Source organism: Thecamonas trahens (genome assembly GCF_000142905.1).
Source record: "Thecamonas trahens ATCC 50062 unplaced genomic scaffold supercont1.6, whole genome shotgun sequence".
Classification (NCBI taxonomy): domain Eukaryota; order Apusomonadida; family Apusomonadidae; genus Thecamonas; species Thecamonas trahens.
Window position 1 is genome coordinate 134125 of NW_013657674.1, and position 18237 is coordinate 152361.

Consider the following 18237-nt stretch of genomic DNA (forward strand, 5'->3'; position numbering starts at 1 on the left):
CTCCACCATGCCCATCTTCTACTCGCTTGTGGCACGGGACACCACTGTGCTTGCTGAGCATGTACGTGTGCAGGGGGGATGGGAAGAGAGGGAGGGGGTGAGGGGAAGGGGTGGGGGTAGTGGGGGTGGAGGGAAGACGAGGTGGTGGGTATGGCGGACATGACTCATGGAATGCATGTATGTTTGGTCATGCGTGTGCTTGTTTGCACGTATGTGTATGTGTGTATGTGTATGTGTGTGTGTGTGTGTGTGTATGTGTGTGTCTGCTTCGATGTGGGCTGACCAATCGGCTCGGTCCGGCTGCTACACGGGGACGGTCTGGTTGCGCATGGCGTGATTGTGCTGCCGCTAACCTCTGTAATTTTCGACGGTGATGGTGGCTTGCTTGCTCGACGGCTTGCTTGCTCGACGGCTTGCTTGCTCGACGGCTTGCTTGCTCGACGGCTTGCTTGCTCGACGGCTTGCTTGCTCGACGGCTTGCTTGCTCGACGGCTTGCTTGCTCGACGGCTTGCTTGCTCAACGGTGCGACGATGGCTCGATTGCGGAAACAGGCCGAGTCGGGCGCGCCGGCTGACGTCGCACGTACCGCTGGCGACATCCTCGCCGGAGTGGATGTGAGCCGTGGAAACTTGCAGTCGTACTCCAAGGGTGAGTTCATGTACCACTACTCGCGGACCGAGGCGCTGACCTTCCTCTGCGCAGCGTCGGCGGACATGGATCGCCGCCTGGCCTTCGGCTTTCTCTCCGACATTGCCAAGCGCTGGGGCCAGGAATTTGGCCGCGAGGGCGACCGTGCGGCGCCTTACGGCATGAACGACCGCTTCCGCGGCGTCCTACGTCAGCGCATGGACTACTTTTCGTACGACCCCAACGCAGACTCGATCAAGCGCGTCAAGTCGCAGGTCGACGAGGTTCGCGGCATCATGGTCCAGAACATTGACAAGGTACTTGATCGTGGCCAGAAGATCGAGGTGCTCGTCGACAAGACCGAGCGTCTCGACACCACCTCGTTCAAGTACAAAAAGTCGGCGGTTCAGCTCAAGCGCAAGATGTGGTGGCAGGACAAGAAGTGGTGCTGCATCCTCATCCTCCTCTGCTTTGTCATCGTTTACGTCATCCTCGCCTTTGCTTGCGGCGGTCCCGCGCTCAACAAGTGCGTCCACCACTCGTCAAAGGTTGTGCCCGCGCCCGCGCCCGCGCCCGCACCATCCCCACCGCCCACCCCCGCCCCGGCGCCTACCCCGGCGCCCACCCCTGCCCCAGCGCCAGTGCCCGCCCCAGCATCGCCGCCGCCACCGACTGCAAACGCGACGGCCGTCCTCGCATAAGTGTGGCGCGCCTCAAAGTGAACAACATGTGTGTGGATGCGCCGTGCGTTTCGTGGAAACCACGCCATCGCACCGGATGGGCTGAAGCGAGAGCTCAGAGCTGCAGCCCGCGGATCGAGAGCCCAACCCCGCTGGTCCCATAGGCTCCTCCCTCGGCTCCGCCACTTCTCCGACCCACCGCTGCGTCCAGGTCTGCCCGCGCCCGCGCGAGCATGTTCCGCGCGCTTCGAGCAGAGTACCCCGTTCGATGCCGCAGGTACGCATTTTGTGCGCGCGCCCGCCGCGCCCGACCAACAGCCTCGCCGGGCCGAGCCGATGCCGCCGCCGCTGCGCCATCGCCTGTTGTCGCAGCGCCGATGGCGGTTGCTGAGACTGCAAGCGGTGGAAGGTCGACCCGCGGCCGGACGGGCGGCGCTCGTCGCCGCGCCGCCGCCGCTCTCTCTCGCGCACGGCTCGCTCGTGCATTGCGCCGTCGCGCTGCAATGACACGTTCCAGCTCGCGGGCAGAGCTGCCTGAACTCGTGCCTGCTGCAGCATGCCCGGGTCTCTGCTCATCGAGCTGAAGCAAGAGATTGTAGTCCTCAGATGAAAGCTCGCGGCTCTGGAGATCGGCGACCAGCTCTGGATCGAGGGCTGGCGATGGCGTTGCGCGGCGCGGCGGCGGCGCCCCGAGCCCGCGACGCATCGGTGCCCGGACAAACACATCACCCGGCTCGTGCTTGCAGTCAAAGACCGAGTGATGTGGGTGGGCGCCGGCGTGAAAGCAGCCTGCGCACAGGTTTGTTGGCGTTGCGCACATGGCGCAGCGGAATCGCAGGCCACGGATCGGCGTCGACCGGCAGGCCGAGCAGCGGGTCCCGGCATGGACCGCCGGTGCGTCGTCGGCGGTCGCCACTACGACGCCGCCTTCGCCGAGTACACCCGGCGTTTGGTACAGCGGCCAGCTTTCGCGGCAGAACGGACAGTTGACCTGGCTCTCTGACGCGAGCTTGTACTCGGCCCACACCTTCATGCACTGTGCATGGACCGAGTTGCCGCAGCCAAAGGCGCAAAACACAACATGCGTGCCTTCAGCGTACTCGTCCTGGCAGATCGGGCACACTGCGCCGGCTTCGATCGCGCGATGGGACACACTCTCTACAGCAGGCTCTACGCGGCGACTCGAACTCGCCGGCGCGCCGGCCTGGCCACTGTCGCTATCTGCGTCGGCACCAGCCACCACCCGCAACCTGCCCGCCGAGACCTTGTCGAGCTCGGCATCTACTAGCGCCAGCTGCCACAGCAGCGGCTCATCGGCATCAATCCCGCAGAGCTTGATGAGAACGTAGACAATGTGCAGACAAGGCTCCGCCGCCGGCCCCGCCCTCCGCCGCGCCCGGCGTGCTCCCGGACACGAGCACATGTGGCTGTTGCCGAGCATGACCTTGACCCTTGCCGCTCCCTGCCTACGCGCACCACCACCCGCTCCAGCTCGATCACTGGCCCGATCGCCCTGCGGCTCCTCGCCCGCCTCGCGCGGCTGCAGCACAAACGAGGTCGGCCCGGGGGCGTCGACGAGGAAGAACCGCGCCGCACACGCCGCCTCGAGGGTGCGGGCAAACGAGGCCGGTGGCCGGACACGGTACGGCACCACCCGCGCCATGCAGAGAGAGACAGAGACAGAGACGGTTTGGTGGAGTCAAGTGCCCCAGCCCCGTGGTCGTCGGCGGGGTGTCGCCGCGCGGCGGGTCTGCCGCCGTGGGCGCCAACGTGCGCCAGGCCGACATGTCATGATTACCGCCATCGCCCGCGCGCTTCTCCCGGCCACGTCAGATACTGGGCCCCGATGCAAGCGCGAGTGCAAGTAAAGGGGATGATGGCAGTGGCGGTGGTGATAGTGGTGATTATGGTGGTGGTGGTGGTGGTGGTGGTGGTGGTGGTGGTGGTGGTGGCGGTGGCACTCATGTTTACGAGACCGCCGGGTGCGTGGCTGCAGCTCGACGGCCGCCAACAAGAAGACTCGAGAGATCAGCCTCTTTGGTCTTCATCCCCCCTTTCCTTTTCTCCATGATAGGTGACTTGTGGTCATTGCCTCACAGCTCCAACCTCCATGGCAACCGCGGCGCGAGCAATGCGCAGCAGACTGGAGAAGGCGGCTAGGCCTCGGAAGCGCGAAAGTACTGGAAGAGCGAGTAGAGGACAAAGAAGATGGCAACCATAAAGAGTGCGAGGTAGCAGATGTTGCGTGAGCCGCCAGTGGCGATCATGTCCGAGAGGCGGTTCATGGTCCTCCCCAGCATCGAGTTGGCCGACGTCATCGAGCCGTCCAGATCCTCGATGTCGTCGAGCTGCTGGCCGAGAATCGACCGCATCTCGATGGAGATGTGCTTGACCGTGGAGACCTTGGACGCAATGGCCTGGATCTCTGCGTCGTTCTGCTGGACCTGCATGTCCAGGTTGCGCGAGGCGAACGCCCGCTGCGCCTCATCATCACCCTCGCGCCGTGCCCCAAACAGCGCCGACCGCGCCGCACGCGCACCAGTGGCATCACTACCCTCTCACCAACACCCCATAACCACCACCATTCCGCTGTGAGTCGCAGTCTGGTCTCTCCACCCGCCGCTCCTCCCCGGGCCATTCGCCACGCCGGCGGTGGAAGCCGGACTCGGTGCCTCGACACCACCACCACCTCCCCCCTCCCCCTTTCCATTCCTCCCCTCTGCACATATACAATACCCATACCGCAAAGACATCTTTGAAGACGACGAGAGCATTCACTGCACCCAGAACAGCCGGGTCGAGGTCAACGGGTACGAGTCGGGTGTTCGTCTGTGCCGATCCCGCCCCCGCTCTCCGCAGCTCCCACCCCCTCCCTCCCACAATCCCAGGCCGACTCACTTTATGGACAACAACACGCTGCACGTCCCAAACTCCGGACCATGTTCAGAGCTCGACGTCAAGAGCAAGCGCCATAAAGGCGTACTTGTCGGCGGCCTCCTCGATGATCTTGGAGGTCGGCTTGCCGGCACCATGGCCAGCCTTCACCTCGACGCGGATCATGAGCGGGGCGTCGAGGTGGCCGAGGGTGTGCTGGACCTGTGCGATAAACTTGAGCGAGTGAAGCGGGACGACGCGGTCGTCGTGATCGCCTGTGGTGAGAAGGAGGGCCGGGACGTAGCCAGAGGCCGGGGCACGCACGTTGTGGAGTGGCGAGTACGCGTGGAGGACGCGGAACTCGCGCTCGGTGGCCTCGGCGTTGCCGTAGTCGGAGCACCACGCCGAGCCGACGGAGAACTTGTGGAAGCGGAGCATGTCGAGGACGCCGACGTCAGCGACGGCGGCGCCAAAGAGGTGCGGGAACTGGTTGAAGCACGCGGCGACGAGGAGGCCGCCGTTGGAGCCACCGTTGATAGCGAGGCGTGGGGCCGAGGTGTAGCCTGCGTCAAAGAGGTGGGTGGCAGCGGCGGCAAAGTCGTCGAAACAGTTGCGCTTGTTGCCAAGCGAGCCGGCCTTGTGCCACTCCTCGCCGTACTCGCCACCGCCGCGGATGTTGGCGATGGCGAGGACGCCCTTGAACTCAGAGACAAAGATGAGGCGGAAGACAGAAAAGTAGGGCGTGAGCGAGATGTTGAAGCCGCCGTAGCCGTAGAGGAGGGCGGGCGCCGAGCCATCGCGGACAAGGTCCTTGGGTGCAATGACAAACATGGGAATGCGAGTCCCGTCCTTGGAGTAGTAGAACTCCTGGGTGGCGGTGTACGCGTCGAGGTCAAAGCCAGGCACCTCGGTCGAGTCGATGAGGCGGGCCTCACCGGAAGAAAGGCTGTACTCGAACGACGAGCCCGGGTAGAGGAACGAGACAAACTTAAAGGTAAAGGTCTCGTACTGGCGCGCGCCCGAGACCGACGCCACGGTCCCGACGCCCGGCAGTGGGACGTCGGCGATGCGGGTGCCCGACGCAAGCTCGAAAATCTCCAGGATCTCCTTGACGTCGCGCATCCACGAGACGACGAGCTTGTCAGCGCCGACAGCCATAGCAAACTGGAGCACGTCACCAGTAGTCGACTGCGGGACGAGCTCGGTGAACGCGTCCCGCGGCGTGGTGGCCGGCTCGGGAATGGCCACCGAGGTGTCGAGCGAGACGACCCGGTAGCGTGGCGCGTCGAGGTTGGTCTTAAAGTAAAAGACCGGCCCGTCGTTGGCGACAAAGTCGTAGCCGGCCTCAAAGTTGTCAACAAGCTTGTTCCACGCAATGTCTGCGGCCGATGGGGCGGCGAGGACGTCCGCAAGCGGGGCGATGTACACCTTGTTCACCGGGTCGCAGCCGGACGAGATGGAGAGGATGACGGTGAGTCCATCGTCGGAGAGGTTGACGCCGTAAAACTGGTCGGCGACGGTGGCGTCGTGATACACGAGCTTGTCATCGGCCTGCGGCGTGCCCATGGCGTGGTAGTAGACCTTCTGGAACTCGAGCTTGTCAGTCTCGGTGCCGGCGGCGTTGTCGGCCGAAGAGGCGACCGCGGCGCTAGTCAGCGAAGCCGGCGCGTCGTAGCGTGAGTAGAACACGCCGGCGTTGTCGTGGGTAAAGGTGTAGCCGGAGAACTTGACCCACTCGAGCGAGTCGTCGAGCTCGGCGCCGGTGGCAGCGTCCTTGAAGGCCACGGTCTGCCAGTCGGAGCCGCCGCGCGAGATGCCGTAAGCAAAGAGCGAGCCGTCATGCGAGAAGGCCGATGCACGGAGGGCGGCCGTGCCATCGTCGGAGAGCGTGTTGACGTCGAGGAAGACGGACCAGTCGTTCGCGGGCGTGTCGAGCGCGTCGGCCTTGTACATGACGTACTGGTTCTGGAGGCCCGAGTTGCGGTGGCGGTAGTAGGCCGGGCCCTTGCGGAAGGGCACGCCGGCCTTGGGGTAGTCGTACGCTGCCGTCATCTTCTCCACCAGCCGCTCGCGTCCTGCGCACTGCTCCAGATACGCCGACGTTACCTTGTTCTGCTCCGCCACAAACGTCGCCGTCTCCTCGGCGTCAGGGTCCTCCAGGTGGCGGTAGGGGTCAGCCACCGGAGTCTCGAACAATGTCTCCACCACCTGTTCGTCTCTCCGACACGCCGGGTACGTGTACTTGCGGCTGGCCATTGCTTTGCTTCTCCGTCACTGAGTTGTGGAGATGTGTGTCAGAGTGGTGACTACGCCATAGTGCGACCTGTCCACCACTTCGGCTGCTGCTGCCTGTGATCATTTTGGAACAAGTTTGAATCACAGCAGCCACAGCCATGCCACCACCCCATCCACCACCATCCACACTAACTGCCGCTGTGTCCACCACCACCACCACCCTATCCCAACAGCCCATATCCCCCCAATCACCCACCGCTGTATCATAGCCCATCCCCCCCCCCTCCCCAGCCCCCCCTTCCCCACCCAATCCCCCAAAAGCCAAATCACCTCCGTCCAATACTCGGACACCTCAGCCCAGCGCGGCCCATCTCCGAAATCTTCCCATCCCTCCCACTCGGCGGCAGCAGCCAGCACCCGTCACCCCCTCTCACTCTCCACCTCCCCATCAATCGGTGCAACACTCGACCCCCACCCTCCCATGGCGTCCTCAAAGCACAAGGGCAAGAAGAAAAAGGCCAAGACCGGCAGCAAGCGCCGCCGTGAGGTTGAGGAGGCGCCTGCGTCGGTCGCTGCCTTCCCCCGGGCAGAGGATGGCGCAGATGTTTCATCCGCCGTCGGCGAGGGCCCTCCCCGGAAGCGCAAGAAGAAGAAGAAGGCCGCCACTGGCGCAGGCTCGTTTGTCCGTGGCACCACCGCCGTGCTGACCCCGCTCGAACGCCGCCTCATCCGCGAGCAGGCTGCCCGCGATGCTGCTGCAGAGGCCGCTGGCGCCGTCCCGGCCGCCGTCCTCCGCGCTGGCAAGACCACTCTGCCCGTCGGCGCCGGTGGCTTTGTCCCAGGCTTCCTCCGCGACGACCTGCACGACGTCGAGGACACTGACGCTGCTGTCGAGGAGAACATCGCCGCCCTGCGCCCCTCGGCCGCCTCAGACTCGACTGAGAATGTCCACATGGTCTCGCTGCGGAGCCGCGAGGGTCTCGCCGTCGGCACCACCGTCCTCGGCGTCGTCGTCTCGGTCTCCCCCATGCACATGTCTGTCTCGCTCCCCTCGGGTATCACCGCACGCGTCTCTATCACCGAAGTCTCTTCCGCCCTCACTGCCAAGCTCCAGCGCATCGCCGCCGCAGAGGAGGCTGGCGATGACGCCGCAGAGACCTGGGTCGACCTCACCGACCTCTACGCGCCCGGCACCTACGTTGCTGGTGTCATTTCCGAGGTCGACACCACCTCCAGCCGCCGTGTCGCCATCACCCTCGAGCCGCGCCTCGTCAACGCCCGCCTCACCTCCTCCGCCATCGTCCCCGACTCGAACGTTTGGGGTGCCGTGACTTCGGTTGAGGACCACGGTTACGTCATCTCCTTTGGCATCCCGCACGTCTCGGGCTTCCTCCTCAAGTCCGACGCCAAGAACATCGAGTACGTCGAGGGCCAGGCTGCATACTTTTCCATGATCAACCTCAACGAGACCTCCACCGCGGGCGTCATCCCGCTCCGCCCGCTCGCCCTCCGCACCATCACCGAGCCGCACGAAGACCTCACCCTCGACGCCGTCAACGTCGGTGCCCGCGTCAAGGCCACCATCGTCGCCGCAAACGATTATGGCCTCGTCGTCTCCATCCTCGGCTTCCTCAAGGCCACCCTCCATGTCGAGGAGATGGGCCTCGTCGACCCTGCCGCCTACTCGGTCGGCAAAACCATCAATGCCCGCGTCATCATCTTCAAGCAGGACGGTACTGGCATCGGCCTCTCCATTGCCAAGGCCGTCGTCAACTTTGAGCCGCCAGCCTCGCCCGACGCCATCACCCGCGGCGCTGTCTACGACGACGTCACCGTCGTCCGCGTCTCACCGCTTGGCCTCATCGTCGCCCTTCCTCTCCCTTCTGCCGCCGGCCCCGCCAGCGACGACGACGAAACCGACGACACACCCACCGCCGTCTCGCCCGCCCTCGTCCCCCCGACCTTCATCAACAACGATCGCTCCATCGCCAGCTACGCCGACTTGCAGGAGCGCTTTGGCCCGGGATCGACCGTCTCGGTCCGTGTCATTGCCTACTCGCACATCCAGGCCATCTTCAAGGTTGCCTGCGCGCCGGCTCTGGTCAAGGCTCCGTTCCTCTTTGCCTCGGAGCTCGAGATCGGCGCCCCGGTCACGGGAGAGGTCATCGTCGTCGAGCCCGAGTACGTCCAGGTTCGTCTCTCGCCGTTCTGTGTCGCGTCGGTCACCCGCGCCCACCTTGCCGACGTCTATGTCTCGGACGCCACGGCTCGCCTCAAGGTTGGGGCTCACTTTTCCGGCGCCGTCCTCCGCATCTCTGGCCCGCGCGTTGCGCTCACCGCCAAGCCCTCGCTGCTCAAGGCTCAGTATCCGGTGCTCAAGTCGATTGACGAGGCCGCCTCCCTCATCAACTCGCTCGTCTCGGGTGTCATCACCAAGGTTGACAATCGCTCCGGCGTCTATGTTGCGTTTTACGGCGACGTCTTTGGCATCGTCCGCCCCTCGCATCTCGCCGCTTCGTACATCGAAATCCCGTCCGACATCTTCAACGTCGGCCAGGTTGTCTCGGCGCGCGTCCTCGCCTTTAACCCCGAAGACATCACGGCTGGCGTCCCCATCCCCATCTCGTTCCTCCGCACCGAGAGGCAGGAGAAGATGAAGCTCGAGGCGCGCGGCGCGTCGCGTGCCCCGCTTGCCGCCAAGCTCTACAAGACCCTCAAGACCTTCCACGCCGGCGAGCTCATCACCCCGGGTGTCCACTGCACCGTCGACGTTGTCGAGATCAAGCCGCGGACTGTCGTTGTCTCGATCACCCGCGACGACGGCGCCCCGCCCGTCATCGCCTCGATCGCCTCGTACCGCGTCACCGACTACCCGGAGATGTTTGAGGCTACCCGCTCGGCGCTGCAGGTCGGCCCGTGGCGCGCCGACATCTTCCCTGCCCTCCGCATCATCAGCAACGTCATCGAGCAGTCGCGATACTCGCTCCAGCTCTCGATCAAGGAGTCGGACGTCGCTGGCCCGCTCCCGGCGTCGCTGGCCGACATGCAGATTGGCGAGGTCTACACCGGAACCGTCTCTGGCTGCGCCACCTACGGTGCCTTTGTCACGCTCGCCAACGACGTCAACGTCCTCATTCCGATCAAGAACATCCTGTTTGGCGGCTATTATGTTGACGACATTGACTCGGTCGTCCCCACCCACAGCACCGTCGCCTTTGAGCTCACCGAGCTCGACCTCGAGACCCAGCGCGCGACCGGTTCCATGGCCACTGGCGCAGTCCTTGCCTCCTCGTCGCGCTGGATGCGTGGCCTCCTCGCCCGCCGCGCTGCGCTCTCCGCCGCCTCTGACATCCCCAACCTGGTTCCCGGCCTCCCGCGAACCGCCACCGTCAAGCACATCCTTCCCACCGGCCTCATTACCTCGTTCGACGAGGCCCACGCATCCGACCCGACGTCCACAACCACTATTTCCGGATTTACCAGTACCTCTCAGACCGGGTCGTCGGCGGTGGTCCCTGGCTCTGTTGTCGAGGGTCTCGTCCTCGACTTTGACCCTACGTCGGCCATCGCCGACCTTTCGCTTGCCGACTCGCTTGAGGGCGCCGAGTTTGTTGCCGACTACGCCAGCCTTGCTGCCGCCCGCACCTCGACCTCACGCAAGTCGAAGAAGGGCAAGGGCAAGGGCAAGGGCAAGGACAAGGCTGCTGCTTCCGTCGAGGGCGGAAGCGTGAAGGCCACTGTCCAGCTCATCAAGCCGTGCTATGCCGTGGTCACCACCTCTGACGCCATCGGCTACGTTCCGCTTGTCGGCTACAACGATGCGGTTCTGGTCAGCAAGGCTGCCGGCTCTCTCGACTCGGGTTCGGACGACAACGATGACGACGACGGCGACGAGGCGTCCGGCAAGACCCCGGCTGTGACCCATCTCGGTCGCCTGCGCACGCAGCGACTGGAGGCTCTCCCGGTCGCCGGTGCTTCCGGCACAGTCACACTCCAGGCTGGCGTCGGGAACAGCGCCATTGTCTTTGCCGCGCCCGAGATCGACGTCACGCGCGTGTCTTCGGCGCGCAAGTCCAGCGGCTCGTTCGGTGATGCCGGGAACAAGACGCTGACGCTCTCGACCGGTGCCGTTGCCTCGCCGACCGACGTGGTGACCGCAGCCGACCTTACCATCGGCGACCGTGTTGTCGGGCGGGTTCTCAAGAAGTTTGCCAACCAGATCGAGGTCCGGCTCGGGCGCAAGGTCAAGGCTCGTGTCCACTCGACCGAGGTCTTTGACGAGCTGCCAGACAAGGCGACGACGCTGGCGCCGTCGTTCCCGTTTGCCGACATTGAGCTTGGCTCGCTGGTCGAGGCCAAGGTCCTCGCCTTCAACGAGCGCATGGGCTCGGGCGGCCTCGCCGTGACTGGCCGCAGCAGGACCAAGAAGCGCCAGGCCATCGAGCTCACTATGCGGCCGGCGGTGCTGGCCAAGCCTGACGGCAAGATCTCGACCAAGCACCTGGTCAAGGTTCACAAACTGAAGCGTGGCGACAAGCTGACCGGCTTTGTGCAGGGCTGCGACGAGGCGTGCATGTGGGTTGCTCTCGACTGCATGTCGCGCGGCCGGGTGGACATCCTGCAGATGCCCGCCGAGGACGTTGCCGACTCGTCGTTTGCTCGCAAGTACGCGCCGGGTTCGGCCGTCGACGTCTACGTCACCGACGTGACGGACAAGGTTGGTGTGAGCCTCTCGCTCCTCTCGCCAGCCGATGCCGAGCTGCGCGAGGGCATGCTGGTGCCGGCACGGGTCATGGCGGTCACCTCCGTCTTTGTCTCGCTCGTCATCGGCTCGGGTGAGGTCGTTGTTGCTCCGCTTTCGCAGCTCTCTGACGTGTGGGGCGGCGAGGTCATCAAGTCGTTTACCACCGGCGAGGTCCGGATCGTGGCTATTGTCCGCGTCGGCCCACCCGAGAACATGGAGACGTCGTCGTTTGTGGCTCGCGTCTCGCTTCGCCCCTCGCGGCTGGAGAACCCGCTCGAGGGCCTCGTGCCGACGCAGGCGCGGTCGGCCAAGCTTGCGGAGCTCACCGCCAAGGAGGTGCTTACCACGCCCATGCCCGAGTACACCTCGGTCAACCAGCTTGTCAAGGGCCAGCTCGTCCATGCGTACATTGAGGATGTGACCAACAAGGGTGCGTTCATTACGCTCGGCGACCGCCTCAACGGGCGGGTCCTCCTCCGTGACATGACCGACGCCTACATCAAGGACCTCAAGTCGGCCTTTCCCAGAGGCATGCATGTCATTGGGCGTGTGTTGTCGATCGATCCTGTAGCGGGCTTTGTCAACGTCACGCTCAAGACGTCCGCAGTCGGCGCGACCGGCAACGAGCGTGAGATTACTATCCATACCCTCAAGGCCGGCAAGCGGGTCTCGGGCGTTGTCTCGCAGGTTGCGACCTACGGTGTCTTTATTCGCATCAACAACTCGTCGGTCTCGGGCATGGCCCACATTTCGGAGCTCTCCAACACTCGGGTCACCGACATTTCGGCGCTGTACTCGCCGGGCGACCACGTGCGGGCGCTGGTGCTGAAGGTCGACCGCGAGCGCAACCGCGTCTCGCTTGGCCTCAAGCCGCAGTACTTTGTCAACGACGACGAGTCGGACTCGGACTCGGACTCGGGTTCCGGCTCGGCCTCGGAGGTGATCGACATGGACGGCTCCGACTCGGACGGCTCGGGCTCGGACGGCTCCGGCTCGGACTCGGACGTCGCCGACATGGAGGTCCAGGGCGCTGTCAAGCTCCTCGACGCCGACGCTGACTCGTCGTCCGACGACATGGCCGCCCTCCGCTCGGGCCTTGCCGACATGGACGAGTCCGGCTCGGCCTCGGCCTCGTCCGACGACGCTTCGTCCGGCTCGGCGGCTTCAGACTCGCACTCGTCCGACTCGGCCTCGTTCATCGGCGCCGACGGCTCGGATCTGTTTGCTGACGCTGATCTCGACCCGGCCTCAGACCCTAACCTGCTCACCCGCCTCCTGGCTGGTATGGGCACAAAGGCGGCGGTCAAGTCGAAGGCCAAGGCTAAGGCCAAGGCCAAGGCTAAGGCCAAGGCTAAGGCCAAGGCTAAGGCCAAGGCCAAGGCTAAGGCCAAGGCCAAGACGAAGAAGTCGAAGCGTGGTTCGTCAAGCTCAGGCTCGGCCTCCTCCTCGTCTGGCTCGGCCTCCTCCTCCTCCTCCTCCTCCTCCTCCTCCTCCTCCTCGTCCTCGTCGTCGTCGTCATCGTCGGTGGTGATGGAGGGCGAGATGGACGTTGCTGGTGGACGGAACGCGACGCGGCGCGAGAAGCGTGCGGCGGCCAAGAAGAAGCAGCGTGCCGAGGAGGCACAGACGCGGGCGCTCGAGGCTGCGCTTGTGGATGCGTCCAAGGCGCCCGAGTCTGTGGACGAGTTTGAGCGGCTGCTGTTGGCATCGCCCAACTCGTCGATGCTGTGGATCCAGCTGATGGCGTTCCATCTCTCGCAGACGCAGATTGCCGAGGCGCGCGAGGTTGCTGAGAAGGCACTCAAGACGATCTCGTTCAAGGAGGAGACCGATAAGCTCAACGTGTGGGTGGCGTACCTCAACCTCGAGAACATGCACGGCACGCAGGGCTCGCTCAACAAGGTCTTCAAGCGCGCAGTCAAATACAACGACGCGTTCACCATCCACGAGAAGCTGCTGGAGGTGTACGAGGCGTCGTCCAAGTGGGAGGAGGCCGACGCGCTGTGGGACATCACCGTCCGCCAGTTTGGCAAGGCCTACTCGCGGGCGTGGACCGGGTTCTTCATGTTCAAGCTCCGGCACGCCAGCGCCGACGAGGCGCGCTCTGTCTTGCAGCGCGCGATGCAGTCGGTGCCCAAGACCAAGCACACCAACCTGGTGACCAAGTGCGCGACGCTCGAGTTCAAGTTTGGCTCACCAGAGCGCGGACGCACGCTGCTCGAGGACGTACTGGCGTCCAAGCCGAAGCGGCTCGACGTGTGGAACGTGTACGTCGACATGGAGACCAAGCACGGCTCGAAGAAGCGCATCCGCAAGATCTTCGACCGCATGATCCTGCTCCCGCTCCCGCTTGCCAAGATGCGCAAGGTCTTTGCCCGCTACCTCGCCTTTGAGGCCGAGCACGGCGACGAGCGCAAGCAGGCCGGCGTCCGCGAGAAGGCGCAGGCCTTTGTCGAGGCATGGAAGGCCAAGCACGACGAAGAGTAAATCCCGTATTGGTGCAAAATAATGTCTCGCGATGTGGTGTTCAACACACTATGGCGAGTGGACACGAGCACTTGAGCAACCACGCTCGACTTTGTTTGCAACGACGCTACAGGATGGGTGATGCACACGCAAGAATGATATCCCTAGACCGGGAAGTGACTACTACGAGGCAGCAGCCCACTTTTCGATGAGCCGCTGCGACGCCGAGTCCTCGGCTTGGCCGCGCGGCTCGCACAGCAGCGAGTACGAGTACAGTGGGCGGTCGTCGACAATGAGGCACGACTTGAGGTAGGTGGTGACGTCATCGTCGGCGACAAAGTCAAACTCCGAGTCCTGGAACTTGCAGATAGAGAGGATGGCGGTGGCGATCGTGCGCCACTTGTCAAAGTTGACGAGCGCAGTGCCGTCGATCCGCTTCGGGTTGCCATCATCGAGGAAGGTGAGGTCCTTGAGGAGCAGGCCAAAGAATGGCACAGCTGGTGAGGTATCGGAGAGCAGGTCGCGGTAGTGCGCGTAGTTGGACTTGGGCGACATGACGGCCTCCAGCTGGTGAAGCGTGGCGAGCGACTTGGAGGGGAGGCCGGCCCAGGTCTTTTTGAGCCGCTGGACTGACGCAAGGTTGAGGCCCGAGATGACGGCCATGAGGCCGTTAAAGTTGCGGTGGTCGTAGAACTCCTTTCCGAGCGTGATGATGTGCTTGAGAATGGCAACGCGCTTCTTGAGGTCGGGCATGAGGCAGATCTCCGACGCCACCCAGTACGAGACGTGGTTGAACGAGTCGACAAACGCAGAGAGGTTCTCCGAGTACACCCGGAGGAAGCCCTTGGACTTGTCGCCCCACATCTGGACGGTGAACTCTTCCGGGCGGACGGCCACAAACTTCTCCATCTCAAACAGCGTGTAGTTGCGAGCGAGTTCGACGGCGTCGTACTCGACGAGCTTTCCCCACTCGTGGGCGATGCCGCCCGACGGGCCCTCGAGCTTGGCCTCCTTGTACCCGTCAAACTCTGTAATCTTGGCCTCGATGAGGGCATCGATCTGCTCGGCCCGTGCCCGGATGTCGTCCGAGTCACCGACCTCGCGGACGAGCGAGACAAAGTTCATGACGCCCATGACCATGACCTCGTCGTCGTGAAAGTCGTACCAGTTGTTCTCCACCCAGTGCATGACAAAGTCGATGGCCCGTGTCTGGATGATCGGCCGCCACGTCGAGACGTACGCCAATTGCTGGCCGGTGGCTCCGGCCGGTGCCACGCAGTTGAACCGGCCCATCACTGTCTCGAGCACAAACTTGGGCTTGATCGCGTGCCGGAAGCATAGGAGGAAGACCGTCTCGTAGCCCGGCGGCGGGTCCGATTCGGACACCAGGAGCGAGATGAGCTTCTCGGGCGTCCCGGCCTCCACCTTGTTGTTGATGTAAACCAGGACTTCAGTCTCGCCCTCGAGAATGGCCTTGCGCTTGACAAGCGTCGGCGCGCTGGCCAATCCTGCTGCCGCCAGCCCGGCTGCCAGCGAGAACGACTTGCCCTTGCGGAGCGTCATCCGTGACTGCTTCTTGGTCACCGGCCGCATCAGCGCCTCATTGATGCACGAGGTCGGCATGGCCGCCACAGACTCGAGCGCGTTGACCCACCGTGACTTGTCGGCCGCGTCCTCAGCCCGGAAGACCACCACGTCGCCGCCCATCGCCTCGGGCGTCGTCAGCGAAAACGCGTGTGAGTGCGAGGTCTCGGGCGATCGCGAGATCGCACACCCGGGCACCGGCAGCCGGTCGATGACCGTCCGCCCGTTGAGCTTCATAAAGTAGAGCACGGCGTTTTCGAGTAGAAAGTGCCGCCGCTTCCACTTGTTGAACATGCCCCGTTTGAGCACCAGCTTGCCCGAGGTCGGCGGGTGGAGCTCGAGCTTTCCGTTGGCCGAGATCGACGGCGAGCGTGCAGTCCGCACCGCCGGCACCGTCTCTGGCAGGTACGCCGCGCCCGACGCCGCCGTGTCTTCGTCGACCAGCCGCTCTTCCACGTTCTCGCGCTTTGACCGCGGGAGGAGCACAACCTCACGTGCAGTGATGGCATCCGACGCCGACGCCGGCGAAGACGGGCCAGCCTTAGTCGGCGAGACGGTGACTGCCGTCGCCGCTGCGGCCGACACCGGCGTAGCCACCGCCACCCCGGTCTCGCCCGACTCGGACGAGACCTCGTCGAGCGACTCGGCCGTGTACGCCACCGCCGAGAGATCCTCCGACTCGAGAATGTCTCCGAGGTCGCCCATCAGCTTCTGGATGTCCAGCACCCGCGACCGCTCCTGCGTCTCCACTGTTGTCGCCGCTGCTGTTGGAAGCTCGAGCTCAAACGGCTGGATGCTCTCCTGGACCGATCCGATCGACGCCGAAAGCCGTGCCGTCGTCAGCAGCGACAACGACATCGACACAGCGCGCCGCCGGTGCTGCTTGTTCCGCTTCGACGAGCCAGGCAAGTCGGCTTTGGCGCTCGGAAGCGGCCGGTCGCGGCCCTTGCGGACCGGAACCTTGCGCCCACTCCGCCCGCTCGCTTTGCTGCTCCCGCCGTTGGCAGCGCTGGCCGCCGTCATGGCGCCCACCGCTGCCTGACCCTCAGGCGAGTCAAAGTCGACATCGAGCGACGAGAGGTTGACCGTCGCCGCACGCCGTGAGTTGTGCTTCACCGCAGCCTTTGGTTCAAACTTGGACGCGTCTTGCCAGTCGGTGATGAATCGCGAGTGTGCGCCGTGAGAGGCCGTTCCGACGCCAAACGACTCAAGCCGGTGGTTGAGGCCCATCGGGCCCTTGACTTCGAGCTTGGAGTCGTCGTGCTCGTCTGCTGGGTCGAGGTACGGGCCGACAATCGAGGCAATCAGCTCGCGCAGCTCGTTGGCGCATCGCTGAACCGCCACTGCCCGCTCCGCCTCGGCCCGCACTGCCACCCGCCCAGCCTTGGCCGCCTCCACAAGTTTGGCCGCCAGCGACTGCGGGCCGGTCCAGTCCAGCTCGTCAAGCACTTCGGTTGTCGCTGCAATCGCTGTCATCGATCTCAGCATCCGCCGCACCAACAAAATGGCCTTGGGGTCTACGTCGCCACCGTCCGCCTCGTCGTCCGGCACCACGTCGTCGACGTCGGCGCCGGCCTGCGTCAAGTAGATGCAGAGCTCCGCGTTCTCCACAAGGAACGACCTCAACTGCTGGTCAAGCATAGACTTGACGCTTGGTGCCTCATCGAGCACTGCCGACGCCCGCTTTGGCGGCTCGGAACTCACGGCTTGTCCTCGAGCCGCGCTCTCACTCTCGCTCTCTCTCTCCTCGGCTGCACTCGCACCAGGCGCGTTGGTCGCGGCCATCGACGAGACCACCGCGTTGACGTCCCCGGTCAACTTGACAAGGAGCTTCTTGAGCAGCGCTAGCGCAGGAACAAGAGCCTCGCCCTTGGCAGAAAAAACGGCTTTGACGTGGGTCAGCAGCGCAGTAGCGTCAGTCTGCAGCGTTGACGCGTGCATCTCGGCATTGGCGGCGGTAGCCGCATCCTGGCGGAGTGTCCCGATGAGATCCTTGACCGGCTTGACGGCAGCTGCTATGTTCGACTTGATGGTGCCGACGTCCTCGGCCGTCACCGCCGTCAGCACCGTCCGCACCGTCCGCGCGTAGGCCTTGCCCAGGTCGCGGAGCTTGGCAACAACCTCGTCCGGCAGCCTAGCCGCCGGGGCCGGCCGAGCCGGCGAAGACGCCCGGATGTCATTGAGCGTCTCAATGATGCGCTGCGAGCGCTTGCGCGACACGGCGTTGGCACACGTCTTACACACGGCCTTGCCCTTGCGCGAGGCAAACAGCGTGCCGGTCAGATTTGACCCGCACGACGAGCAGTTGAAGCACTGCGCATGCCACGAGGCGCCGAGCGCCGACACATGGTTGTCCGTGATGACCTGCGAGCATGCTGTGCACCGCTGCCAACCTTGGAGTGGTAGTGCTCGCTGCAGTACGGCATGTTGTCGACTGTAAAGTACCGGCCCGACGCAAACGGCTGCCTGCACGTGGTGCACACAAAACAGTCTGTGTGCCAGTGCTGGTCGAGCGCCGTCAGATGCGCCCCAAACACAGACTCTTTGCATCCCGCACACCGATGCGCAAACGTGCCCATGAAATCGGCGTGGCAGTACGGCGAGCCCTCGTGCTCATGGTACTGCGTGCCCAACAGCGACGAGCCGCAGACCACGCACACAAAGTGCTCCTTGTGCCTGTCGTCCTCTCCCGCCATCCCCACGCCCACCACACACCCGCACACCCACACACCCACCACACCCACCACACCCACCATCACACACCCAATGAGTCTCACATGCCCTACATCCCGCACTCGCCGCCTCTCCACCCTCAACACGGTCACCTGTCCCCACCTGGGGTTGCTGAAAAATTGGCACGCGTTGCCGCCTCAGCCGACTTCAGGCGTAGCAGCCACGCACGGCGAGCGAGTCGAAAGCCGTCCCACACACACGGAGCGCCTTTCCTTGCCACGTACCACCTTTTTCCCCATAGCAGACACACGGGGCTCTGCAGGCTCTAGCCTTTGCTTGCAGCCTGCACACGA

The 18237-nt window shown here is 64.3% G+C and overlaps 6 protein-coding genes across 6 annotated transcripts; 2 read left to right on the forward strand and 4 right to left on the reverse strand.

Annotated features, from left to right (window-relative positions):
- AMSG_01493 (vesicle-associated membrane protein 714) lies at nucleotides 1–1329 on the forward strand (the record flags this gene model as incomplete). Its single annotated transcript, XM_013906092.1, has 2 exons — nucleotides 1–61; nucleotides 553–1329. Exons 1-2 carry the CDS (start codon nucleotides 8–10, stop codon nucleotides 1327–1329), a joined length of 831 nt encoding a protein of 276 aa, XP_013761546.1. The 5' UTR covers nucleotides 1–7.
- AMSG_01494 (mitogen-activated protein kinase kinase kinase 1) lies at nucleotides 1237–2971 on the reverse strand (the record flags this gene model as incomplete). The annotated part of the gene is made up of 1 exon (XM_013906093.1): nucleotides 1237–2971. The coding sequence occupies one exon, from the start codon at nucleotides 2969–2971 to the stop codon at nucleotides 1424–1426; it is 1548 nt and encodes a 515-aa protein (XP_013761547.1). The 3' UTR covers nucleotides 1237–1423.
- Nucleotides 2972–3257: 286 nt separating this feature from the next.
- On the reverse strand, nucleotides 3258–4123 carry AMSG_11652 (uncharacterized protein). The gene is made up of 2 exons (XM_013906308.1): nucleotides 4051–4123; nucleotides 3258–3858 (listed from the first exon to the last, which is right to left on the reverse strand). Exons 1-2 carry the CDS (start codon nucleotides 4080–4082, stop codon nucleotides 3465–3467), a joined length of 426 nt encoding a protein of 141 aa, XP_013761762.1. The 5' UTR covers nucleotides 4083–4123; the 3' UTR covers nucleotides 3258–3464.
- A 67-nt stretch (nucleotides 4124–4190) lies between these two features.
- On the reverse strand, nucleotides 4191–6592 carry AMSG_11653 (uncharacterized protein). The gene has a single exon (XM_013906309.1). The coding sequence runs from the start codon at nucleotides 6436–6438 to the stop codon at nucleotides 4252–4254; it is 2187 nt and encodes a 728-aa protein (XP_013761763.1). The 5' UTR covers nucleotides 6439–6592; the 3' UTR covers nucleotides 4191–4251.
- A 306-nt stretch (nucleotides 6593–6898) lies between these two features.
- Nucleotides 6899–13670, forward strand: AMSG_01496 (rRNA biogenesis protein RRP5; the record flags this gene model as incomplete). The annotated part of the gene is made up of 2 exons (XM_013906094.1): nucleotides 6899–12481; nucleotides 12530–13670. The coding sequence occupies 2 exons, from the start codon at nucleotides 6899–6901 to the stop codon at nucleotides 13646–13648; spliced, it is 6702 nt and encodes a 2233-aa protein (XP_013761548.1). The 3' UTR covers nucleotides 13649–13670.
- Nucleotides 13671–13782: 112 nt separating this feature from the next.
- On the reverse strand, nucleotides 13783–17907 carry AMSG_01497 (uncharacterized protein; the record flags this gene model as incomplete). The annotated part of the gene is made up of 2 exons (XM_013906095.1): nucleotides 13783–17575; nucleotides 17605–17907. The coding sequence occupies 2 exons, from the start codon at nucleotides 17905–17907 to the stop codon at nucleotides 13811–13813; spliced, it is 4068 nt and encodes a 1355-aa protein (XP_013761549.1). The 3' UTR covers nucleotides 13783–13810.
- Nucleotides 17908–18237: the final 330 nt, after the last annotated feature.